The sequence below is a fragment of the Tenrec ecaudatus genome, chromosome 7 (genome assembly GCF_050624435.1).
Source record: "Tenrec ecaudatus isolate mTenEca1 chromosome 7, mTenEca1.hap1, whole genome shotgun sequence".
Classification (NCBI taxonomy): domain Eukaryota; kingdom Metazoa; phylum Chordata; class Mammalia; order Afrosoricida; family Tenrecidae; genus Tenrec; species Tenrec ecaudatus.
Genome location: NC_134536.1, coordinates 1,711,537 through 1,737,326, shown reverse-complemented (window position 1 = coordinate 1,737,326; position 25,790 = coordinate 1,711,537). Strand labels below are relative to the sequence as shown.

Here is a 25,790-nt window from a genome sequence, read left to right as displayed (position 1 = left end):
GATGAGTTCTTGGAGAGGCGGTGGCACCTCGAAAGGTGGGGCTGACTGCTTCCCTGAAGGTGGGGCCCCAAGCCCCCAGGGGACTCCGCGCTGTTACCAGGGTCGATGCAGAGTCGGAATCCCAGGCCACGCGTTCGGGGGTTTTATGTTTTGGGTTCAAAGGACAGAGGCACCAGCCTGGCCCAGGGCCAGGCAGCACTGGGAGCCAGTCAGCAGGTGTGGCATCAGCTACTGTGCCCCAGAAGGAGCGCACCTGATATGCGCTCCAGTCCTCGCCCAGCGGGGTCCACCCTGAGACCTCCAAGTCCCACCTGCTTCTCCCAGCCCCTGCCCCCATGCTGCCAGGGCCACCGGAGGGGCTTGGGGGAACCAGACTGGGCACCCCATGGGATGTGGCCCGACACGGAAGGGACCCCCTTGCCTTCCATGTCACATGTACCCCACTCTGGACACAGGCTGATCTGTGGGGTACCTGGGCCACTGGGGACACGATGCAGCACAGACTCAACCCACCCCTCACCCTAGGGCTGATCCTCCGTGGCCCACCCAGCTCTTCCATGCTGAGTATTTGGAGTGGAGGTAGGGGAGGGTCCTGGCCTGGTTCCTAAACCAGAGAATGGACTCAACCCCAGGCCCTGGGTCCCCTGAGGGGCAGGTGCGGATTATGTCACAGGCCAGGCAGCCATCTCCCCACAGGCACCATAGCCGGATCTGGGACCCCTGGGGCCTGCCGGCAGTTTGGGGGTCCAAGGGCCCAATGCTGGGGCACAGAGCCATTATGCCAATGTGTGGGCATACAGGTGCAGCCCCTCTGGATGCTCCAGGGGTCAGGGTGCTACTAGGTTAGCTCCCTGAGATGTCTCTCCAGGAGCTCGGAGGTCCCCAGGGTCCTCTTCAGTGTCCTGACCCACACGAAGAAGCAGGACGAGCGGATGGTTGGGGCCGGGCTCCGCCTCTGTCCAGGTCCGCGCTCCCTGTGGGAATCTATCAGTCCTGCTACACCACACACTCCTCTAGCTGGCCTTCCTCAGCAAGGTCCAGGGACAGGCATTGCGGCCCTCGCCTGCCCGGGAGCACAGACGGGACCTGCCCGGGGTCCCCCCAGGTGTGGCTGGAGGGGCAGTGGTGTGCAGATGAGCCTGTCGGGGCCCCATTCCCCATGTCATTCTGGCTCTGGCTGTGCAGCTCCATCAGGCCCTGGGCTTGGGCCGCTGTGATCTGCGGGCACAGGAGGGGATGAGACACCCACCATTCCCAAACTACCCCCCACCCCTGCCCTCACCCACCGCTCCAAACCGCTCCCAGCCCCAGCCCCACGTCCACTGCCAAAGATTGGCCCTCAATTCTGTCACTCACATAACCCTTAGCCACTGGCCCTGACCCGCTCGTACCCGCCTGCAGGGCCTATGCCCCCAGCCAGTCTGTACCATGAGAGCCTGCCCCCTCCCGTGGGCAGAGACTCCGTGCGCAGGGGGTAGGGACAGGGATCTGCAGGGCTCCCCTGGGTGCTTCCTGAAGGCCCACCCATGCCCCCCAGGGGCTGCTGGAGCCATACATCCTTCTCCTGGCTGCCTCTCTCTGGGTACCACCACAGGGCAATCCCACCTCCCCATGGACTTCAGGGATCATGCTAGGAAAACCTCTGGGGGACCATCCTGGCCTCACAGAGCCATGCTGCAGTGTTGCCCAGAGGGCTGGCAGGCCAGGAGGGCTGGCTGTGCTCCGCTCTGTACCTGGCGCAGGGCCTGGGTGTTCTCGCCCCTCATCTTGACCAGCGTGATTCGCGCCACTGCGTGGGGTTCCTGGCTGCAAGCTGGTATGTCTGTCACGGGGTAGGGCAGTGAGAAAGTGGCCAACCAGAGGCAGGGTGGGTGTGGGGAACAGCCACCTACCCTGAAGGCACCCCTACACCCTCAGGGACAGCCCCCTCCACCCCCAACCTATCTTTCCCGGCATCTACAGTAGAGGCTCCCTACCAGAGCCCACTGCCCCCTACCCGAAAGACTGGGGACCACTAGACCATAGTCCCAGAAGCTGGCTCTGGGGTCTCCCCAGTGAGGGCAGCCCCTTCCTCATAGGTCTGAGCCCCCAGATCCTGGCCATGTCTGGATCCCGTGCCCAGCCTGACAGATGCCTGAGATCACACCATCTCCCCTTGGCCTGCCCTGCCCCTTTCTTGGACCACCCTCCCGCCTTCTCTTAAATCTGACTCCCAGTCTTTTCCCTTCCCCCCTCCCCCCCTCCATTACCTACTTACCATCCCTAGGGGCTGGGGCGTCACCTGCCAAGAAGGGCTCGTCTACGGACATCTCCTTGAGCATGTGGTAGGCATCGGCCTCAGCGCTGGATGGGTGGGAGCTGGTGTGGCTGTCAGCAGAATGCCCACTGTCCCCGCTGCCAGTGCTGCCCTGCGAGGGCCGGGGGACCAGGCGCCCATCCAGCTCCAGCCCATCGCTGATGTAGGACTCACAATAATGCTTCTTTTCTGCATGGGCAGCACAGAGAACTGGATGTGATGTGGGGACAGGGAAGAGAGGTCCCCAAACACAAGGAGCTGCTCCCGGGGCTCCTGTCAGCTGCTCTCAACCACCCTGAGCTGCAGGGAGCACTTGGGAGCGGCCACGGTGCTCCAAGACACACACACACACACACACACACACACACACCCCACACACACACAATGTGTTTGCATACACATTTACATATCACACACATAACACTATACACACCATAGAATACGGTATACAATACACCACACGATACACACCACACACTACAGCATACACGTGTTACACACCAAACAATACACTGCACACAACGTGCACAAAAAAGCATTTACACGCTGCAATACACTATATCTATACTACACATTACACACCCTACTCACTACACACCTAATACATTATACACACGTTACATACCACATCCACCACAAACACACAAGCTACATAAATAACATGCAAATACATCGACATGCTACCACACCCCAGACACAGTGTGCACACACACACATGTTCACATCACACATACAGGCGCACACAGTCCTACGTGCAGGGGCTCCCGAGCACAGTCTGAAGAATTGGGGGCAGTCCACCCTATAACACCCCCCACCTCACAGCCCTGCTCCACACAGAGCCAGGAGGCCATGACCGCGCCGGCCCCTAGCCCCTGACTGCGCACTCTCGAATGCCCACCTTCGGCCTCCTGGAGCTGCCGCAGCTGCTGGAGCACTGGCTGCACGCGCAGGTGGAGCCGGTGGCTGTTGCTGAGCAGAAGCAGCAGGTGCCGGGAGCGCAGCGGGCAGCCCGTGTAATAGACTAGCTTCTGGGCTGAGGGCAGCCCGGCCCGCTGGATCTCGAACTTCTTCCCCTGGAGGGAGAGGAGGCACAGGAGCCCTGGTCAGCCCTGGAACCGTGAGGGGGCACAAGTGCCCAGTCTGCCTAGCGGTGCAGATGGGCAGGCTGGAGGTTGGAGTGCCTGCTGGGGAACCTCAGAAGAAAGGCCTGGGGAGCCCCTCCCCAAACCAGCCACTGGAACCCTGCAGGCCGCGGTGCCCCCAACACCCATGGGGTGCGCCCAAGGGCAGCTGGGTTCACGCCTGAGGGGAGGACCCTTTTTAGGCAGGGCTCCCCCCAGGCACAGGGGGGTGGGGAACACCAGGGTCAGGCCCGCAGCCCCGGGTCAGTGCTGGACCCTGCCAATCCTGGGTCCATGGGTGGAAGAACTGCTCCCGAGACCGTGCCCTTGGGAAGCTGACTGACAGGCCTTTGCTCCTAGGCACCTCTGGGAGACTCAGCCCTACCACCTTTGGGTGCCTTGTTCCCACCAGGGTCCCATACGGGAATGGTGTGTCTGGGTGATAGGTGCTGTCTGTGACCGAGCTTCAGGGACACCCACCAGGAAGGCCAGCTTGTCCACACAAGACCAAGGCAGGTCATGCAGCAGCTGCCTGACGCGGTTCACCTCCTGAGAAGATGGGAGAGGGGGGGTGCACTCAGGATCAGGACTGGGGGAGGAGGGCGAGGTGTCTGTTGGGCAGCCGCTCACCTGGTAGATGTGCACCCCCTTAAGGGTCAGGCCCAGCACGATCGTGGGCGGAGCTTCCTTCTTGTCCTATGAGTGTAGAGTGGAGATGAGGGGTCATGCAGGTATATGTGGGGTCGTGGGCTGAGCCCCAGGGTCTTCATGGCTATTGAGGGCCCCACTTGAACTCCATCTGCCAGCACCCAGGGGACCTGACACCAATATCCCAGTTTCTCAAGGGCCCCTCCCTGGGGAGGGGATGCTGTAGGAAACCTGAAGCCTGGTCCTTACAGATGGGCACTTTCGTCCTGAGTCAGGGGCTGCTGCAGGGCCAGACTACCACCCAGTGTCCCAGGCCACATAACCCAGGCTAGAACACATAAGGTCAAGACCCCTGCCAGGGACTTCCTGCCGGGGGCCAGAGGTCAGGGCCGCCATTTAGAGGCCGCCGCTCTGGGAGGGGGGTGGTCACTGATTAAGGGCTGCATCTCAGGAAGTGGAGTGGACTACCCCACCACCCCACCGAGGCAGTGTACAAGTGTCTGCATCACATTGGACACGGCGCCCTGGCCTAGGGTCCCAGTGGGAGCGGGAGCACCCACCAGGCCAGTTCTCCAGGCAGGAGCCGTTGGGGCCCAGCACCCACCTCGTAACCCACTCTGCTCACCAAGCCCACACAGCCACACTCACATAGATGCACATGCACATGCATTTGCCCCCACGTGCACACAGGCACACACACACATATTCACCCCATAGGCACACAGGAAGACACGTGTGCACACTCACCTCCACCCACACACAGGAATGCATACCCACACACCTGTTCACAAAGGCATGCATGTGCAACAGAGGCACATGCACAACTCACAGACACACATGCTTGCCTCATACACAAGTGTGCACAGAGAGATGCATGCACACTCACACATGCACATAGGTGCATTTACACGTGTATATATTCCATGTGCAGACATATATAGACATGTACATACAGAGGGACACTCATGTGCACACATGCCTGCCTTATAACACACATATGCACATAGGAACATGCTCACACATACCCTCACTCCATGTGCACACACACACACATACCTGTGCACAGACGGACATGAGTATGCGCTCACCATGTGCACAGAGGCTTGCCTCAGACGTGTATACTCACTCCCATGTGTACATAGGCGCACATTCACACGTGTGCATACTCCACTGCCAGGCACACACACACTAGCACACGTGCACACACATGCACATACATGCTCACACACATATGCACACAGGCACATTCACACATGTTCGCACACACACATGTACACAGAGGCACATGCACAGGTACCCCCAAGGGTCACAGGCACTCCCGCCCTGGGGCTTCAGTCTCCTCCTGCACCCTGCATGTGAGGAAGGCCTTCTCAGCCCCTTGGGAGGCAGCCCCCCACTCCCCTTAGCAGGGACCCAGTCCTGAGCCGGGCCCCTCCATCAGCACCTGGCCGCCTGACCCCGGAGCCTGGCGCCTGTGCTCAGGTCTCCTAGACTTGGTCTAAACAGGCTCCTAGTGGGGTGGCCCTGGCCAGCTCAGTGTCCCCCACTGGGGGAAGTGGAGGGCCCTGAGCCCCACCCAGACCCTACGATGGGCGACCTTGTGCAGCCGGAAGAAGTGGACAGGGACATCGTCCAGGCAGCAGGCCTCCTGGATGAAGCGCAGCTCGGCCTCCCGTGGCGTCAGGCCCCGGTGCTCCTTGTGCACGGCCGGCACGTGCCGCAGCACAAACTCGATGCCCCACTTGGCCAGGATCTGTGGAGGGACCGGTCAGTCACCCTCCTCTGGCCTTCAAGTGGGCCAGCCTGCCCATTCAGTTAGCCTTGGGGGATGGGGGGTCCGGGAATATGGCCTAGTGACAGAGCCATGTCCTTGGGGGCACAGAGAGGTACAGCTCTCTGTGGGGCTGGGGGAGGGGGAGACAGCTTTGTGGGGGTGGGAAAGTGGGGACTGGACCTTGTGGGGCCGGGAAGATGCAGCCTGGGGATGGGGCCCGGGGCATACATTCTGTCATGGTAATGGGGAGGTGGGGACCTTGGGGACACACCTTTCTGGGGTGGGTAGTGAGGGTCCCCTGGGTATGGGGGGAGCCAGGACACATCTCCATGGGGGCAAGAGCTGGGAGGATGAGCCCTCCAGCTGTCATGGAGCAGGGACCGGGATGTCATGCAGATCTTGAATGTCCCCCATGCCCCGTGTCTCCTCCCAGGGACCTAGCGGGGCCTTGGAGTTAGTCCTCTTCTTCCACGGGGGCTGGCCCCCTCCTGCCCTGGTTCAGCACCCCTTCCTCTCCCAGGTCGGTCCACCTCTTGCCCTGGGGTTGGCCCCACTTCTCCACCAGTTTGGCCCCCCTCCTGCCCGGGGCAGTGAGGTCTCACCCACGGCGGGAAGTAGGCGTGTGGCTGAAAGTAGCGGCCGGTGTGTGCGGCCTCGCGGTGGCGGCCCAGCTCAGCCTGCAGGGCCAGCCCGGCCAGCAGGAAGTAGCGCTCCTCCCGGTGTGGGCACTCGGAGCGCAGAACGCGCTCCCGCAGGTGTCGGTAGTACAGGTGCCGCGCTGTCCGGTCGCTGTGGGGGCAGGAGGCTTAGCCCACACCCTCCTGCCTAAGAACCCACCCAGGAACACAGGCCGCTGCGTGAGGACACATGGTCTGTACGCATGTCAGCCCCCCCAAACGAGCCAGCCAGCCATGGGTCTTTCAAGAGGGGGGCCTGGCCAGGCAGACTTTTGTCTTTGCAGCATGTCCCTGAGGGGGCCGGTCGGTCTTACCTGATCACCCTCCCGTTCTCCACATAGTACTGCACCCTGAGGAAGGTGACAAAGGGGGCCCGGCGAGGCTCACCACTCTGCTGGCACAGACGGGGGTGGGAAACAGGCCGCTGAGCAGGGCCAGGCCGGGGGGACAGGACCCCGGGGAGTGGGTGCAGCTAGACTCTAGACCAAGGAGGCTCAGCCCTAAATGCCACCTCCCAGCTCAGGACTCTCACTGTCCTGACCGAGTACTGCCTGAAGGCCAGGCCTCCATGTGACACCACCCAGCCCTCAGGTGCAGTGGACTTCGCTTCAGGGCGACCCTCCAGGCAAGGGCTTCTCTGGGGGTCTCTCCCACAGCTGAGGAACCTGCCCACCTTTGGGCTAGCGCCTGAGCACTTCTCCAGAGGTGCTCTGCCCCACAGGGGTTTCCAAACCAAGACCAGGCTCACTGCCATCAGGTCAGTGCCGACTCACAGCGACCCTCAGGCCAGGGTAGAACTGCCCTTGTGGGTTTCTGAGACTGGAAATCTTCACAAGAGTAGAAAGCCTGGTCTTCTCTCAGAGCAGCTGGTGGTTTCAAACTGACAACCTTGCAGTTGGCAACCCAGCCCTTAACCCACTGGGCCACCAGGGCTCCTCCACAGGGGTCCACAGGCTGCCAATTGTGCGGGAGCTGACAGCCCCACCTCTCCTGCCCAGTGGCTGGGGGGTGGCTGGGGGCTGGACAACCCGCCTGGCAGCAAGCAGCCAACACTTAGGCCCCAGCGCGAAGGCGCCACCTCCAGCAAGACACCCCGCCCCCTCCAACACCCCCTTTCTCCCCTAACCACCGAAGCCCACAACGTCACACCTACCTTGTAGGCCTCCTTCTTCCAGTCCTTGGTGAAGTATTTGCTAAGCTTCTGAGTCAAGTCCATGAAGACATATTCATTGTCTGCAGGAGGGAGAGCGTGGTTCTTGGACCCCCGGGCAGTGACTGGTGGGTTTGAACTGCCAGCCTTTCTGTCAGCAGACCAAAGCCTAACTCACAGGGCCACCAGGGCTCCTTGTGGTCTACTGGCGCAATACTTTATTGTCAGCGACTCTGTGGTCTCAGACGGCCGCAGCGATCTGCCGAAGCCCACTGCCTGGTACTCCTAAGTGGGCTCTGTAGCAGGAACCCAGGGCCAAGGTGGCAGCCACGAGGGATCCCGCAGTGTAGAGCTACTGTGTGGAGGTCACAGATGGAGACATCAGAGGTACCCACCCACAACCCTCTCCCCTTTCACCTCTGCTGCTTCTGCCAAGCCACACTCACTGTCCTTGAGTCAGTGACAATGCACAGGGGCCCGGCAGGACAGGGGGACTGTCCCTGTGGGTTTCTGAGATGGACACTCTTTATGGGAGTAGGAGCCTTCTCTTTCTCCCTGGGAGCAGCGCTGGTGGTTTCAAACTGCTGCCCTTGCTATCAGCAGCCTGACGTGCAACCGTATGCCACCAGGGCTCCTACCAGTGAGGCCAGGGGCGTGACCAGACCAAGCCACACCTGTTGCCACCAGGCCGATTCCGACTCAGGGGTAAGGCTGCCAACCACAACGGGAGCAGGCAGCCTCATCTCTCTCCTGAGGAGCAGCTGGTGGATTTGAACTGCCAACCCGGGGGCTGTCCCCACAGCACCTCCCCGAGGAGCCATCCACGGAGAGAATGAGAGACCGGCTTGCATGTCCTTCCTGTGACTGAAGGCGCGTGATCTGAGCTCCCTGAGCTGGGTGGACTCGGCCTTAGCTTGAGGCAGATGAGGGGCCCCAGACCCTGTCCCCCCTCATCTGAAGGGGACACGCCCTGTCCTCTGCCTCTGTGACCACCAGGCCACCTCAGGGACACCCACCCAGAGAATGTGGCTGGGTTGTTTCCAACGCAATCGCTGCCAACAGCAAGGCTGGGCCTCTGACCTCTCAGAGTGCAGCAGCGGCCAGCAGGCTAGAGGGGGGCACGGCCTGCCTGACCACCTCCACATAGTGGACTGTCCCCAGTCCTCCTCTGCACTCGGGAATCCGGCCTGTGTTCCAGATTTAATGAGACGCCCCAGCCAGGAATTCAACTGCCCGGTCACCCCAGGCAGGGAGGGTCAAGTCTACCCTGGCTGGGCCCATGAGAAGCCACCTCCCCTGGGGAACCGAGAGGCCCAAGAAAGGTCTGCTGGCGCCTCCAGCCAAGGTCAACAGGGTGGACTGATGTCGGGCTGACCCAAGGCCAAGCTCTGTGCTCCCCGCGAGGCCTCACTGCAAGGAAAGAGCCACTGTGTTTGCACGGGGACGAGGGGGTGCTGGCAGGACAGTGGATGGTGGGGGGGGGGGGGGAGGCTGCACACCAAGCTCCATGAGGTCCCTTAGGGCCTCTCTCTGCTATTAGGTGACTGGTTGTTAGGGTCACTGATGACCTGTCACTGAGCCCTGCACTCACCCTCTCACATGGGGCCACACAACCCAGCCAGCATCACACACACACACACACACACACACACACACACGCCCTCAGGGATCAGCCCTGCTCACCCTCACTCAGGAGGTCCCCTGTTCTCAACCTCCCTCCCCCACCCCGGGCAGTGCAAGAAGCTGCTAACCATAGGGCCAAGCTTCAAGTACACCTGAGGGTGACCAGAGAACTGGCTGCCAATCTGTCCCCCCAAACCAGCCCTGTTGGCCCTGGGACTGGCTGTCCTACCGGACACTCCTGACTCAGTGACTAGGCCACTGGGTGGTGGCTCGGGGTGGGGGTGCAAAAGGGGGAAACAGAGGGTCCACACAGGCAAGAGCTGTGGGGTCCTCTGCACCCACAAGGGACCAGTGAAGAGACAACCCAGTCCACACGGCCCTGCTTCTCTGATGGCCCCTCACAACAGCTGTGCGCTCAGAGCAGAGGTGCCAGGGGGCATCTGACAGCAGCTGGGTCCCCTCAGTGACACTCGGGACCCAAGCCTGACCTACCTCCTGCACACAGGCCTGGGGCCCGGGGGCTGGCGGAACTCCCTTGGTGGCCTCTGTGTCCACTCAACTGGCCAGGCTTAGAGCTGGGTATTGGGGTCCCCATCTCCCGACCCCCAGTGACCCTCCATAGTCCTCGGGGATCCAGGGCTACAGCCCCAGTGGGGTCAGCTAGGTCAGTGCCCCCCAAGGCCACCAGCCAGTGGGAAATGCTCAGTAGGCAGGGCTTGTGCTCCTCAGCCCCCACCCACGCGGGAGCTGGAACAGACCCCAGATGAGAGGCACTCAGACAAAAGACACTGCCAGAGACCTGAGCAATGACCCACGGACCCCCAGGGGCCGAGCCCGGCACAGCCATTTCTCCCAAGGACCTGAGGGGACACCTGAGGTCACCCCCAACTCTTAAGAGTGTGCGTGTAGGATGTGTGCGGGTGTGGCTGTGTGTGCACATGCATGTGTGTGTATGAGATGGGAGTCCGTGTGTGTGTGCACGTGTGAGTGTGGGTGAATTTTGGAAGATGAGTGTGCTTAGGGGTGTGTGTGTCTGTGCATGTGTATGGATGCATATGTGTGCCTGTGTGAATGTGTGTGTGCACAGCGAGGACTCTGGGTGTGTGTTGGGACCTGGATCTCTGACCCTGGGTGTGTGGCTCCCCGCCCCCAGGAAGGATGGCACAGACACGGGTGGTGGGGTGCTCACCTCTAACCACGCTGAGGCCGAAGAGGGGGGCTTCTCGCATGCTCTTCAGGTCACACACCTGCTGGAGGAGCTCCTGGCCCGTGGCTTTCACCTGAGAGGGAGGCAGCAGGGCGTCAGCAGGTGGCCCTGCCCAGCTGGCCCCCACCAAGTTGGCCACTGAGACCTGGCAGCATAGCCACTCTGCCCGAGTGTGCCTGAGGGGCTGGGAACCGTTCCTGACCCTGGCCGGGCAGGTAGGGCGTGGTGTCAGCTGCTGCGATTTCCCCAGACCTCGTGGGTGTGCAGGGCACCCCAGCCCCGACGGCCTCCTCAGCCCCTGCTCAGGCCAGGCTGCGTCTAAAAGTGAGGCAAGGACTCAGGCAAGGAGTGGCCTGGCCATGAGGGTCAGCACTGTACCCCTCCCTCCCAGGGCCACACAGTATCCCACAGGGGGCGGGACTAAAAAAGACACCAAGCCATTGACAAGTGGTCTCTCCCCATGGCCAGGACCAGTGAGGGGATTGCGGGCACTTAGGTACAGCTAAAGCGTCCACTCCATCCCTCAGACTCCAAGTGCCAACCAGCCAAGTAGATGGTGGCAGTCAGTGGGCAGGGGCCCTTGGTTACCCCACCCATGCCCCTCCCTCCTCAGCAGGACCCCCACTGAGTGCAGGGAACCTGGGGAACCCACGGACATCACCACAGTGGCTCGCAGCGGGGGCCTGAGGCGGATGAGAGGCCACTCCGCGGGACGTGACCACCACATTGCCCATCTTGAGGGAGCTCCAGCCTGGTCCAGGAGGCAGCAGGCCGATGAGTCCAGCAGGTCAGCCTGGTCCATGAGGAGGCTGACACATTCATCCTTACAATGGAGCCTCTCTAGGGCCAGCCCGCCACCACCGCTCATTGGTCAGTCAGCCTGTCTCACTGTGCCAGGGTTCACGGGGCTGTGGGGCTGGAAACTCTGCCCCGGTGTTTCAAATGCCAGCAGGGACACCCATGGTGACGGGCTTCAAAGGGGCTTCCAGACTAAGACTACGAAGAAGGAAGAGGGTCCCGCTTCTGAAAAATGAGCAGCGGAAACCCTGTGAGCAGCAGTGGGAGAGTGCAGGTGACAAGCCTGCAGCTCAGAAGCAGCCACGATCGACGGGGAAGAGCTGCCCTGCTCAGGGTGGAGTCGACCTTAATGAGGTGGACAGAGTAAACCTTTGGGCCCCTTATTTGCCGATGGGGCCTGACTCTCAAGGAGAAGAAAGAGTGGCAAACACCATTGGAACGTGGAACGTATGAAGTATGAATGTAGGAAAATTGGAAGTCATCACAAATGCAGTACTAGACTAGCTGTGGCCATTCTGAGCAGGCAGTCCTAGGCTTTACTACACAGGAAGGGATAAAGACACCTTAAGAGGGGATTGTGCTGAATGTACCCTCAGAAATTAGAGTCCAGGGCCGGCTTGAACACAGTGCTACCTGTCCTGGGGCCGGTCACAAGGAAGGCTGGTGGACTCAGCCAGTGCTTCACTTGCACCCCAACCGCTAACGCCGGCGACCAGCCAATTGAACCCCAGCTTCTTCAGTCGGAAACTGATCAAACACGCCACGGTGACGGATTCAGGACCGGCAGTGAGAATGTGGAAGTTGGAAGTGAACAGAAAGGATCGGTTGTTAGAAAACATGGCTTTGGTGATAGAAATAAAGCTGTAGAACACACGAGAGGATTTTGTAAGATCAGCAAATATCTTTTTTTGAGCACACAAACAGTGACTGTACATAGTGACCTCATCAAGTGTCACGCACAGGAATCAAATGGACCCCGTCTGTGGGAAGAGATGGTGGAGAAGCTCCATTATCAGCGAACAAAAAAAAACTGGGGCAGACTGTGGGGCAGACTATCAACTGCTCGAAGGCAAGCTCGAGTTGAAGTTGAAGAAAATGGTGGAGACAAGTCCACGAGAACCAAAATCCAACCCCAAGCCGACCCCACCGAATCCAGACATGTCCCCAAGAACAAATGTGACCCGAGGAAGGTGACACCAAGGACAGAGGGCCTGCTGAGCCGTAGGAGACACCAAGACCAGGATTCATGGAGAAAGCCAAAGGTCCTTAAAAAGCCAGGAAAGAAGATCAGAGTGGACGTCAGAAGAGACCCTGCAGCCTGCTCTCATGGTGCAGCTCGAGGACATGGGAGAAAGGGTGGCATCGAAGAGCTGGTGGATTTCAAAGACAGCGCAAGAAGATAGAGTCTTGTAAAGAAAGAGCGTGATGAAATGTTCACAGCCCTGGAGTTAGGAAACCCGAAGGGCTGAGAACTCACTCTGCGTTTCTCAAGCAGAAAAGAACCAAGGAGAAAAACCCAAGCCTCAAGTCGCAATACTGAAAGATCCTATGTGGAAACGTTGAACGGCACAGGAAGCATGCAAAGAAGATGGAAGGAATACGCACAACTCTGTGCCCAGAAGAACTGGTCAGCAAGCAACCGTGTGGAGAGGCAGCGCGTGACCAAGAACCGGAGGCACGGAAGAAAGACGCCCACGCCCCACTGCAGCCACTCGCAAAAAGACAGTCGGAGAATTAATGGGATGTCACTCGGGTGTGTTTCCACAGCTGACGAAGCACTGGAAGCACTCATCGGAAGACGGTTACCTGGCCACCTAGCTGGATGAAATCCATACCTGTGCCCATTCCAAAGAAAGGTGACCCAAAAGAACATGGAGAGTACTGAGCACTATCACTAGTATTGAAAGCAAAGAACATTCTGCTGAAGATAATGAACAAACAAACAAACAAACAGTGGCAACCAATATGTAGAAAGAAAACTGCCAGAAACTCAAGACAGATTACGATGAGGCTGTGGGACAAGGGATAGCACTGCTGCTGTCAGGGGGATCTAGGCTGAAAGTCGAGACTACCGGAGAAATGTTTACCTGTGTTTCATTGACTGTGGATCCCACTAACCACGGATAGCACTGAGAAGAATGGAAATTCCAGAACACGTCACTGTACACAGACCCAGAGGCGTTATTTGGACAGAACGAGGGATTACAGCAAGGTTTACATCAGGGAAGGTGTGCACCAGGGCTGTCTCCTCTCGCCCTGCTGGTTCCATCTGTACGCTTAGCCGATCACCACAGAAACTGGATTGATGAAGAGGAACGCGGCACCACGAGGTCTCGTGAACAGCCTGCAGCATGCAGATGACGCAGCCTCTCGTGCTGACAGGGAGGAGCCTGGGAGCACTTGCTGATGAAGCGGAAGGACTGCAGCCTTCAGAATGGATCACAGCTCACTGTACACGAAACCGTGGTCCTCACAATTGGATGAGTAGATGACGTCATGATCTCATGTGATCTCATTTAACCTGGGTCTACAACCAACTCCCACGGAAGCAGCAGTCCAGAAATCTCACGGCATGGCGTTGGTCAGGTCTGCTGCACAGGGAGGGTTGTCAAAAAGCCAAGCTGTCACTTGGGGGACAAGGAAGCACCTAACCCGAGTTCCGGTGTTTCCAGCAGCTTCATATGCTCGTGACAGCTAGACAGAGACCCAGGAAACCACAGACAATGTGTTTGAATGACCGTGCTTGCTGAGGATATGGCGTGCGGTGACATGGTGGATAGAAATTGGCTGTTTCTCACGGTCGGCAGTTCAAAACCACCAGCTGCTCCTTGGAAGAAAGTAGAGGTTTTCTACTCCAAGAACCAGTCGGTCTGGGAAACTCACAGGGGCAGCTCTCTCCTGGCCTGTAGGGTTGCTGTGAGCTGGCTGAGAGTTGGCTTGACTTGGTTTTGACAGTAGATTGAAAAGGATTAATCCATCTTGGAGGAAGTACAAATGTGCCTTAGGAGCGAGGACGGCAACATTCATCTCATGGACTTTGGCCATGTTATCGGGAGAGACTCCCACTAAGCCTCTTCACTCACTCCAGCCCCCTCATGCACCTCTCTCACCCCATCACTTCCCTCTCTTGCCCCAAGGCCCTCCCCCCTCTCACCTCCACGGCCAACCGCAGTGTCTCCTGCGTGGGCAGCACCACCAGGACGTTGCGCAGCTGGGAGACCGTCTCCACATCAGGGCTCGGGGTGCCGGCCATCCCCCTGTGGAGACAGTGTCCAGGTTGGGTGGGGGTCATGGAACCCAGAGAGACAGCGCTTCCCGAGAGCCTGAGGGCAGAGTAGTGTCAGCCTGATGCCCAGCATGGCTTTATGGCCTCAGGTTTGCCCCCTGGGCAGCTGCATCGACTGATGGACAGATGGAAGTGTGAGAGGCCTGGCAGGCTGGGCAGCACAGAGCTGCTCTCAGTGCGCTGCTGGGGTGACAGGGACACACAGTGTCATGTGGGGTGGTCGGGACATGCAGCAGCTACAGGGGTGACAAGGACATGCAGCAGCTGCAGTGGTGACAGGGACACGCAGTGTCATGCAGGGGTGGTGGGGACATGCAGCAGCTGCAGGGGTGACAAGGACATGCAGCAGCTGCAGGGGTGACAGGGACAAGCAGTGTGATGCAGGGCAGCGGAGGGGTGGTGTCATTAGGCCGGGGGCTCTCTTTCTCCGGTTCCGGACCAGGGATACTGGCTGAGCAGGACCCAGCTGGCCTCCGCAGTCAGTGGGGACAAGGCGAGACAAAGGTGGAGTACAAGGTACCATGGAGAGAGCGCTTCCCACCCTCCACCCTGCTGTCCCACCTGCTGAGAGGGTTCACTGCTGACCTGGAGCTAGACCGTGCGTGTAGTGGCCCCTTTATCTGTGGGAGGGCTGCTCCAGGGGACCTCGGACACCAGCCATAGGATGCAGTGCCTGTGTTCCCAGGCGCCCAGTGACTGATCCTGATGGCCGGGTCACTGCTCTCCCACCACATCCTCAGGTGCCCTCAGGCCCCCACAAAGCAGCCCCACCTGCACACATCCAAGAGAGCCCTGGTGGTGCAGAGGGTTAGACCCGGAGCTGCAGCACTCCTGGGGGAAAGACGCGGCTGTGTGCTCCGGGAGGATTTAGTGTCCAGTCCCACAGGGGTAAGTCTACTTGGTCCTATAGAGTCTCACGGGTGGGCATGGTATTAGTTCAAAGCCAGGTCCACGTGCACGTGTGTCCAGGTGCACGGACACAGCAAGCAAGGGGGTGTGGGATTTGCTGTGGAGGGCCACCTGCCAGGCCCGTGGCCAGTCAACTCTGTGCCTCAGCTTTCCTTCTGGGAAATGGGTGTCCCTGGGAAATGTGCCCACGCAGCTCCAGTAAGGAATGGGGGGGGCAGCCCTTTCTCACCCCCGTGGTTGGGCTCCAGGGCCAGGAGTGGGTCCAGCTACATTCCTGGGTTGGACACAGTCTCCTAGGCAGCCCAGCAGGGTGGGGCATCACCACTTCATCCCACGGCCCCCTCCCGAAAGCCACAGGTCAAAGCTGTTGTTCTCAGCAGCGAGCACCTGCCCTCACCTTCTGAGCAGACAGCAGGGGCAGCAGGGACTGTCCCCAACTCACACAGAGCCTGCAGAGACAGGGTCTTCAGCGGCTGTTTGCAGGGGCAGCTTGGGCTCAGCCCCGCCTCTCCCCTGGGTAGCCAGGACAGGGGAGCACTGGGGTCTCTGGAGAGCTTCCCAGAGGCCAGCTGTGGGGAAAAGTGGGTCCCCCAAGCCAGCGGGGAATCCCAGCTGATAGGAAGAGAGGGGTCTCAGACAGGAAAGCCAGTAGAGAGGATGAGGCCACACTGTGCAATGTCCCCAGAGGACCCTGCTGCTGGGAGACAGTGGGAGAAGCTTGCTGCTGGGGGTAGGGGGCTGGGGAAGAAGTTGGGTGCCAGCAGGCGGGGTCGCAGCTTCATAGGGAGATGGACGTGCCCCACCTTGGGTTGTGTGGTGGCTGCCTTCTGCACGACTGACCAGCAGCCGAACCGCCCACTGCAGGCCTTGGGTGTGGGGCCCTGGACGACACGCTCCCTTGCCTGCCTGAGGGACTCTGACCGGGACAACCTTTGAGCAGCTGCATGGGCAGCCATCTGCTCCAAAGCTACCAGGAGGGTGGGGACCTGGGAGGTGCCACCTGGGGGGACTGGACTGGGGTCTGCAGGGGATCACCTACCTTCTCCCACATGACCAGCACCTTTCAGAGGGGCGGGGCTAAATCAACTCTCAAGGACCCTCCCCCTCCAGAAAGGGGGCGGGGAGAAACAGCCTGAGGAACCAGCTGGGGGAAGAGGCAGGGCTAAGTCCCAGCTCATCTCAGGTGGACACCCCCAGGGAGGAGGAGACGGGCCAGGTGGGGTTAAAGGGGGAGAAGCTGCGCAGGTAGAGCCCTGAGAAAGAGGCGGGCCGTCCTCACCCAAGAGGGACCCGCTCCCCCTGGCAGCCCAATGGTCGCGAGATGACCCTCAGAGCGGCTGCCCTTCGCAGGGTTTCCTTGGCTGACTGTTGGAGGCTGCTGGCCAGGCCTCTTTCCTGCCTTGTCCGGGACCCTGCAGCAGCCTGCTCAGCAGGTCTTCACCCTGAGACCCTGGTGACCCGCTCCCTGCTCTCTCCCCAGGGCTCAGTCACTACAGTGGGTCCCATTTTATCCTCAGTGCAATCATTTCTGTAAGCTCAAAGCGTTTGTCTTGCAGAGGTGGGATGGAGTGTTACCAAGAACACAAAGTCAACCAATTCAGACTTTAACCTGCATCACATGACTGTCATGGTCAGGTGCCATGGAGTTGGGGCTCCTACCCTCAGAACAAAACACTGCCCACTCTGGCACTGCCCTTACAGATGTTCTGATGCCTGAGCCGTGGCTTCAGCCACTGTGTCCACCCAGCTCATCAAGGACCCTCCTCTTCATCACCCTTCCACTTGACCAAACACGACGCCCTTCTCCACGGACTGGTCTCGCCTGACAACCAGTCCAAAGGATGTGTGCCAGTGACATCTCTCCTGTCAGTTTGTGAAGGGGTGGAGTCCAGTCTGTCAATCAGGTCGAAGCTTAATGACCTCATTTGGAGGCATACGGGAGATAAATTGCTCACTGGAGGTCAGATACACTCACTCCCTAGAAGACATTCCTGTTGACATGCCACAATGGAGCTACGCTGATAGAACCAGAGCCCTGGAGATGGAAGAGCCATGTAGAGAGCCACGCCAGTGTTGAGATGCTTCTACCACCACTGGAGCCACAAGACTTTCCACCCAGTGGCTGGTGATCTTCCTGCATTCGGCATCATTGCATGTGCTGCATGAGTCTGAAGAGGACTTTATAGACTGGTATCAGACATACAGGCTAATGTCAGACCTATGGACTTGATCTGGATTGGACTAGGATGTTTTCTGAATATGCAATTGCTTTTTGAGATAAAGTTATCTCTTACACACATGAGTCTCCCTGGATTTGTTTATCTAGTCTACCTGGACTAACACAGTATGTAAGATGAAGTCTTGCCACCCTTGCCTCTAAGGAGCACTCTGGCCTTACTTCTTCCAGGACAGATCAGTGTGTCCTTTCAGCAGTCCATGGTACTTTCGATATTCTCCTCCAGCACCACGATTCAAATGCATCGATTCTTCATTAGTCTCCCCGATTCCATGTCTAGCTTTCACTTGTAATGCTTACTGGAAAATACCATTGGGCTTAAGTCAGGTGCACCTTAGTCCTCAAAGCAGCAGCCTTGCTCGTCAATGCTCGTCAGAGGTGTGGGCTGCAGATCTACCTAATGCAATACTTCTTTTGACCGCCAGACTGCTGCTTCCATGAGCATTGGCTGTGGATCCAAGCACGACAAAATCCTGCCTTGACAGCTTCACCCTTTTCTCCATGTCTCCTATTGGTCCAGGTGTGAGGGTTTGGGTCTTTCTTACACGGCGTTGTCATCCATGTGAAGACCACCGTCCTTGATCTTCATCAGCAAGTGCTTCGGGTCCTCCTCACTTCCAGCAAGCAAGGTTGTGTGCTTTATGGCAGGTGGCCAATAAGCCTTCCTCTGATCCTGACGCCACACTCTTCTTTATATTATCCAGCTTCTCTGATGATTTGCTCAGCAGACAGATGGAATAAGTATGCTGAGAGGGTACAACCCTGATGCACACCTTTCCTGATGCATACAGCCATGCTGTACACCCTTATTCTGTTTGAGAACTGCTTCTTGATCCCTAAACAAGTTTTGAATGAGTTCTGGAATTCCCATTCTTCTCAAGGTTATCCATTGTTTACTATGGTCCACATAGAATGCCTTTGCATAATCAGTGAAGCAAGTAAACATCTTTCTGGTGTTCTCTGACATCGGCAATGATATCGCTGGTTCCACGTCCCCTTCGGAACCCAGCCTGAACTTGTGGCAGTTCCTGGTCAATGTGCTAACCTGCGTGGCACAGGGGACGGCCCGTGGGTTTCCGAGCTGTCACCCTCATGGGAGTAGACAGTCTCATCCTGCGCCCGCGTGGTCAGCAGCTCCACACGGGCTCCCGGGGTCGCTGTGTCAGCCCTGAAGGGCAGCAGGAAAGAGGCATCCACACCGCCCTGAGGAATGATGCCAATGCAAGTGCCTATGGTGGGGGCAGATGGGGTGCATCAGCCAGAGCTCCCCCTCAGAAGCAGCCGTGGCTGTGCTGCTGGCTCGGCGGTCGGGGACAGAGCTCCAGGGAGGACCCGGGCCTGGAAACCCAGGGCATGGCGGTTTGTTGTCACAAACAAGGGTGACACACCATGACTCCCCAGCGTTCTCAGCTGCCTGTGGGGCTGCCCTGAGTCTGAGCCGGTACCCGGCCACCACAAGGCACACGCTCAGGGTGCTGGCGCCTGGCAAAGCACTCCCCCGACACACACATACAGAGTCCCATATAAATACACACATAAACACACATAGGTACACACATAAACACACAGTCACACATAAATACACACATAGGCACACATAAACACACATATACACATAGACACACACCAGTCACACAGACACACACAGGCACACATAAACACACACACGCAGTCACATGCACACAGAGCTCTGGGACCTGGACAGAAGCTTGAGGAAGGGCTGTGGGGTTTCTGAGAGTCTCCCCTGTGGAGGTGTGTGAGCATCTGGCCACTGTCTGAGGGCTGGTAAGCCCTAGGCCAGGGGGACAGCTTCCCTCCACCCACCTGTCTCCCAACACAGCAGTTTTTTTAAAGTACCCCCTATGTGGTGACACCTGGACACTCTACTCCCTTCCAGCCCCCTCCATACCCCCACTAGGAGCACACACAGAACCTGGTCCCTGCAAGGCCACCAAGACTCAGGGGACAGGATGTGTGGTGGAGCCAGGGGTGAGGGAAAAGTAGCGCCCAGCAGGACAGGAATTGGACCATGGCTGGAGCCAGCCTGGGCCTGGCAAGCTGGACCTAGAGTTGGGAGCAGCTTCAAGGTGGGGGTCTGCCCCAGGGGGAGGAGTGGAGTTTGGGCTAGGATGAAGATTAGGGTTTGGCTTGGGGCCTCCTCTCAAGCTGGGACCCCACTTCTTACACAGGTAACCCACTTGTTGCCTGAGGACCCCGACTCTTACACAGGTCCCCTCTAAGGGACCCCGATTCTACATGGGTCTTCTCCCAGGGAGATATGGTGCCGCCTGAGGGGTGCTCCCACAACCCCTGAGACAGGACAGGTGTTCACTTGCCACGCCCACCCACAGCACCCTCATTCTACAGGTGAGAAAACCGAGGGTGGGGGACTTGCCTGGGCGAGCCCAGTGAGGTCAGGCGGTCCAGCAGAATCAGGAGCAGGGGCCTTGTGGGTCACCGGGACCGATCGCCAACGGTCCCACTGGTCCTCCAGCCCCCAAGGAAGAGGGTCCCGACAGGCAGGACCCTGCTCAACCAGGTCCGCAGCCACCGGGTGGGCGGGCACTCGGTGGGCAGGCACCCAGCGCTTCCACAGGGGCAGGGGTGGGGCGGGGCTGGGCTGCGGCGGAGGCTCCGCCCAGCTAACTCCTTCTCAGCTCGGGAGGACTTTCCCCTGTCGTCCACCCTAGGCGGGCGGGATTCCTGGAATTCCCGCCTGGGAGCGCTGCATTCCAGATCAAGGCCCTCCCTGGAATTCACAGGGAGGCAGGGACTCAATGGGTCGGACCCTGGCCACGCTGCCTTTCCCCCATCACCTCCCACAGGAGACCTCTGACCCGTGCCCCTAGTAGTAAAAGAGGAAGCCTTGCCTGTGAGCATGGCCCTGCTGACTGGCACATACCCTAGAGGACAGGGCCGGACCACCCCTGGGGGCTTCTGTTACTCTTTACCGGAGTAGAAAGACTCATCTTTCGCCCAAGGGGCAGCAGGTAATTTCTCACCACTGACTTTGAGGATTGTGGCCCAATATGTAACCACTATGCAGCCAGGACTCGGTGGCCCTCCCTGGATGTGGTCAAGTAAAGATGGGAACATAAAGATGGACCTAGTCCATTTTCCAGGGGCCCTGGGGGTGCTGGGAGCTAGACTTGGCCTACAAACCACATAGTCCGCAGTTCAAACCCACAAGCTGGATCTTGGGATCAAAGGTAAGGCTGTTGGCTCCAGTCCATGTGGACAGTTTGGGGACACCTGTGACACAGGGCCCTGGTGAGTCAGAATCCACACGCCACCACTGTGAGTCTGAGCTGATCCAGTGTCGCCGGCAAGTCTGCTGCAGAAGACTCTAAAGCTGCCATTCAGATGACTAGGGGGGCCTGACCAACCCCTCTGCCCATCACCTCATGAGCTGGCCAGGCTGAGAGGAAGGGAGATGGCGGGTGGGGTGGGGTGGGGGGGGGGGCTTGTGAAAGGCAAGACTTATGCTCCCATGTAGTTACAGCTTTGGAAACCTAGAGGGAGGGGCCAAGCCACCCTGTCCTGGAGGGTCTCAGAAACCCACAGGGGCAGATCTACCCTCAGGGGAAAGAGGTGTTCTGGGAGGGGAACCCCTCAGGGGGAAGTAGTGTTCCATGTTGAGACCCCCTAGGGGGAAGGGGATGCTTAGGGCAGGACCCCTTCAAGGGGAGCAGGCCAATGCCCTCTGCCCACCTGCACACACACACACACACACACACACACACACACACACACACACACACACATCAGGGCCTCCAGGACCAGTGCTCAGCTTCTAAGCCAGTGGTTCTCAACCTTCCTAATGCCATGGCCCTTTAATACAGTTCCTCATGTGATGGTGCCCCCCCCCCAACCATAAGATTATTTTTGTTGCTACTTCATCACTGTAATTTTGCTTCTGTTATGAATCGGGTAAGCCCTGTGAAAGGGTCATTCGACCCCCAAAGGGGGTCTAAGAAGTGCCTGGATTTTGCAATGACCTGGTCACCCAGTGAGACCCCTCGAGTGGGGCATCCCTGGGAGCCACTGCAGGACTGAGAGTGGCTGTCCAGGCCCTTTGCTCTGCTAGCACAGCAGGAGGTAAGGGTGGAGGGGCCTGGAGACACCCAGGAGCCGCTGGGGGTACTCCCTGTACTTATTCTCCTTCAGAGCAGAGCCCAGGTGAGGCTGGGCGGGCAAGGAGGGACATCTGCTGGGGACTCAGCCCCAGGCTGGCCACCCCACCTCCACCCCTACTGCAGCCAGGCTGACCTGCCCTGATAAACCCACTGTGGCTGGAGGTATAATCTGAGCAGCAGGGCAGGAAGGGGTAGGGGCATCCCCGCCCCGGGACCCCTCCCCAAGGGGAATGCACACGTCTGACACGTCCTGGTCCCTCCCTGGGGAGGAAGGGCAGTGGGATCCCCGCTGGGACGCTGAAACCTCAAAGACACCTGACAGGTTTTAGCTGAAAGATTGCCAGCCACACAAAGAACCTGCTTTTGAAACTTCAGATAAAGTGGGCATTGTTCTATCCCAAAGGCGAAGCCCTGGCCCCGCCCAATCACCTCCGCCCTTGGGACCAAGCCCGCTGGAGGCCAGCAGTGTAAGCCCTGTTCCACGTCCTGGGGTCAGCCCTGGTTGCACTGACCTGCCTGGTCAGCATGCAACACGTCACAAACCCTCCCAACCACAGCCATGCTCTGACCTGGTAGCCAGGTGACCCTCCCCCAAGTGCAAACCCCACCCCCACCCCCACCAAGCCAAGATCCAAGAGGCCTCTGGGGGGGGGGGGTCTACCTCCTCTGTATGCTGGAAAGAACCCCCCACCCCCAGCCACAGCCTAGGGCTTTCAAGATGCCCACGGGCCATCCCAGCTCCTGCCTCCTTTAACCTTCCCCTAAAGCAGAGTTCATGGGGTCCCAGAGGGTCTGCAATGCCCAGGCATCCAGGGAGGTCCACAGAAAGGGAATGCAGGGCCCAATTGCCAGGCAACAAGGGTGGGCTTCCTGGCGCTTCTTGCTAATCCTTGGTAATGAGCAATTCACCAAGCTTCCCCAGTCTTTGGACACACCTCAGCACCTGGGAGGAAGGTGGGGTGGGGGCTCCGGATGTCAAATAATCTGGCTGTCTCACCTGTGCACACCTGGTTCCCTGGCACCTACTGGGCCTCTGCCTGAGGCCTGGTCCCACCAAGTCCTCCCTCCTCTACCTTCGGGAATTTGCTGGGCAGGCCATGGAGGAGGTCAGCAGGTGCTGCAGAGTCAGCAATGGTCAGCGGCCACCCAGGGCTCACTGCCTGCCTCTGATGGGCGGTGGGGGAAAGAGTGCACACTTACACACACTCACATTATCACACAGACTTCAGTCATATTCACACACTAAAATACACACCTACGCAGTCACAATCCCCACTCACCTGCCTCACACTCAAACCACACCTACCCACATGCCTCACACAAACAGCCACACAAATACACACCTCACATGCAAACACACACCTACTGCTCATAGTAACACACTCACATTCATATACTGCTCTTAGTCACACCTCACACACCCCTACCCTTCCACCTCCCAAGGACACCTGTACCAACCCCCACATACCCACAAACACTTCACACACGTGTGCACGCTCACACGTCAGACGCCCACTTCCTGCTCCCTGTCCCCCTCCCCCCCCCCATCCTCCACTGGCACAGGAAGAGTACAGCAGCCCTCTGAGCCAGCGTGGGCAGCGCCCCCAAGGCCTGAGGCCTCACAAACAGCTGGGACGGTGTGCAGCGACTCATTGGTGAGGCCCCAGGCCAGGTGAGGCCCCAGGTGGGATGTGCCCTGCCCCCAGATGCACACCCGGTGAAACGGACCCTCCAGGCACCAGCGGGTGGGGAGGGGCTCTAGTGTCCCGAGCACCCAGGACCCTGAAGGTGAGCAGACTGGACGGGCAGGGCCGTCCCATTGGGAAACGGCAAGCGCGGGGTGAATCTTCTTGGCGTTTCCCCCACCACGGACACAAGCGCCCCCGACCCCGGCGCTCACCTGTCCCGCCCTCCGGGGCGCGCCCCTTCCTGGCGGACACACCCTTTTGCCCCGCGAGTTCACGCAAGCGCTCACCTCCTGGCCTTCGTGACTGACGCTGGGTCGGAGGGACAGACGCTGGGACGCTCCGCAGCTGAGCAGCCTCTGGCCCGCACCCTGGGAGGCGCCCAACCCAGGTGACAGTTCTCTCAGGGGATTGGCGGGCGCCGCCCCTCCCCTCTCCTTCTCCCCACCTCCCACCCATCTCCAACTGTGAGAGGGGGCATTCGCCCATCCGGTGCAAGGCCCAGACACTCCCCCACCCCACCCCCATTTCCCGAGCTCAGCCTGCAGTAGGAGAGGCGCTGCTGTTTGGATACCAAGGGGACAAAGGCCTGGGCCTGGGGGCTTCTTGGCCAGTGTGCAGGCACTTGATACTATGTACGGGAGCAGCGGGGGAGCTTACAGACATCTGGAGCGGGGACTGAGGGGGTCCCTAAGGCCCAGCACATCTAGAGGGGGTTGGGCTTCTCAGAACCAGGCTCTGAACTTGGAGGGGATGCCGAACAGAGATGGAATTCTCAGACCCAAGCCAGCACTTCCGGGGAGGGGGTGGGGACAGGCGGTACTCCCTGTGTGTGCTGGCCAGGGTGGGGGGTGGCATGGTAGAGGGGGAAGAACTTCCCAGACAATGGCTAGCGGTTCAAAGAGCCCCCCTGGGACTGACCAGGTGCAGAAATGGATGCTGCTGTGCAGTCAGATGCTGGCCATGCGCTGTCAGGGCCCCCAAGGATGCTGCTTTCCAGCCAAGCCCTCAGCCTTTCCCGTTAAGGGCAGGCTCCTGGGGGAGAGGTGGCCAAGCCCTTGGCTGGTAAGGAGTCAGTGAGACCCCAACTTCTCAGCAGGAGTGTGTGGCAGTCCGCCTCTGTGCAGACTGGATGCAGGATGTCCCGAGGGGCAGCTCTGCGCTGTCCAGTGGGGCCGCCGTGAGTCAGCATGCAGCTGTGCTCGCCCCAGTGGAAGGGAGGCACCTGAGGCAGGCCATGGATGAGATGGACTGGCACAGTGACTGCAGTGATGGGCCCAGACAAGAACCACTGTGAAGCTGGTGCAGGCCCGGGCTCTGCGCTGCTCTGTGGTGCACAGGGTTGCCCTGTGGTGCGTCAGAGCCCACTGGACGGCACCTCACAGCCACAGCCACAGCGTTACAGGACTGCTTCCCTGGAATCGTGACCACTCCCCAAAGTGGGCATCGCTGCTGGGCGCCCCTGCCAAAGCTCCTGCCTGCATCCTCCGTGAGTCTCCCAGAGACCACCCATGCTCCCCAAGTCCTTCCTGAGTGTCCACTCACCTCTCTCCACTCCCGGGCCTTCCCCAACCCCCATGCCCCTCTTCCCTTACCTCCTGCTCATGGTCCGCCAGGTCATCCACTGTCCACCCCCTACCCCCACTGGCTCTCAATGCCTTTCGAGGTTCCTGACACCATGTTCCACAGAGAATCGTGCAAACATTGTCACCCAGCCAAGAAACCAAGTGTGTGTGGTTACACTTAACACCATAGTGCTTAAGATAACCACAGGAAAACCACTCCCTGCCATCAGATCCCTGCCAACTCCCTGCCACCCCACAGGACAGGATAGCACTGCCCCATGGGCGACCCGGACTGTAACTCTTTACAGGAGCGCGTCATGCTGTCTCTCTCCCCAGGTGGTTCCGAACTGCTGCCCTTGTGGCTATCAGACCAATGTGTAACCACCACGCCACCAGGGCTCCTGGTTATGAGACAAGGGGGCGTTGAAATTCTGCAAGGTGAGCTGCTAGATTCCTGGAGCCAATCCTGCGAGAGCGCTGCCGGGCGAGCACTGTGCATAGGCACAGCACCATGCAGAGACCCTCGGTAAACATCCTGGGAGCCAAGCCACATCAGCTGAGTCCACTGTCCCCGTCCAGTCGATTCTGACTCACAGGGACCCCGTGGGTTTCCAAGTTCTTTTCGGGAGCAAGGTTCGTGGGTTCATGGGTTCAAACTGCTGGTCCTGTGGTTACCCTC

General features: G+C 59.2%; 1 protein-coding gene across 1 annotated transcript; it reads right to left on the bottom strand.

Annotated features, from left to right (window-relative positions):
• Positions 1-996: 996 nt before the first annotated feature.
• FRMD1 (FERM domain containing 1) lies at positions 997-25,152 on the bottom strand. The gene is made up of 13 exons (XM_075554205.1): positions 25,142-25,152; positions 18,771-18,893; positions 14,449-14,551; positions 10,479-10,569; positions 7,670-7,749; positions 6,831-6,907; positions 6,442-6,628; positions 5,663-5,818; positions 4,048-4,113; positions 3,195-3,369; positions 2,258-2,485; positions 1,734-1,822; positions 997-1,218 (listed from the first exon to the last, which is right to left on the bottom strand). The coding sequence occupies exons 1-13, from the start codon at positions 25,150-25,152 to the stop codon at positions 997-999; spliced, it is 1,608 nt and encodes a 535-aa protein (XP_075410320.1).
• Positions 25,153-25,790: the final 638 nt, after the last annotated feature.

Coding starts and splice junctions, on each gene's coding strand:
- FRMD1 (XM_075554205.1), bottom strand. Junction 7,750..10,478: donor CGGCCTCAGCGTGGTTAGAG/GTGAGCACCCCA, acceptor TCCCTCCTGCAG/ACAATGAATATGTCTTCATG. Junction 6,908..7,669: donor GGAAGAAGGAGGCCTACAAG/GTAGGTGTGACG, acceptor CTGTGCCAGCAG/AGTGGTGAGCCTCGCCGGGC.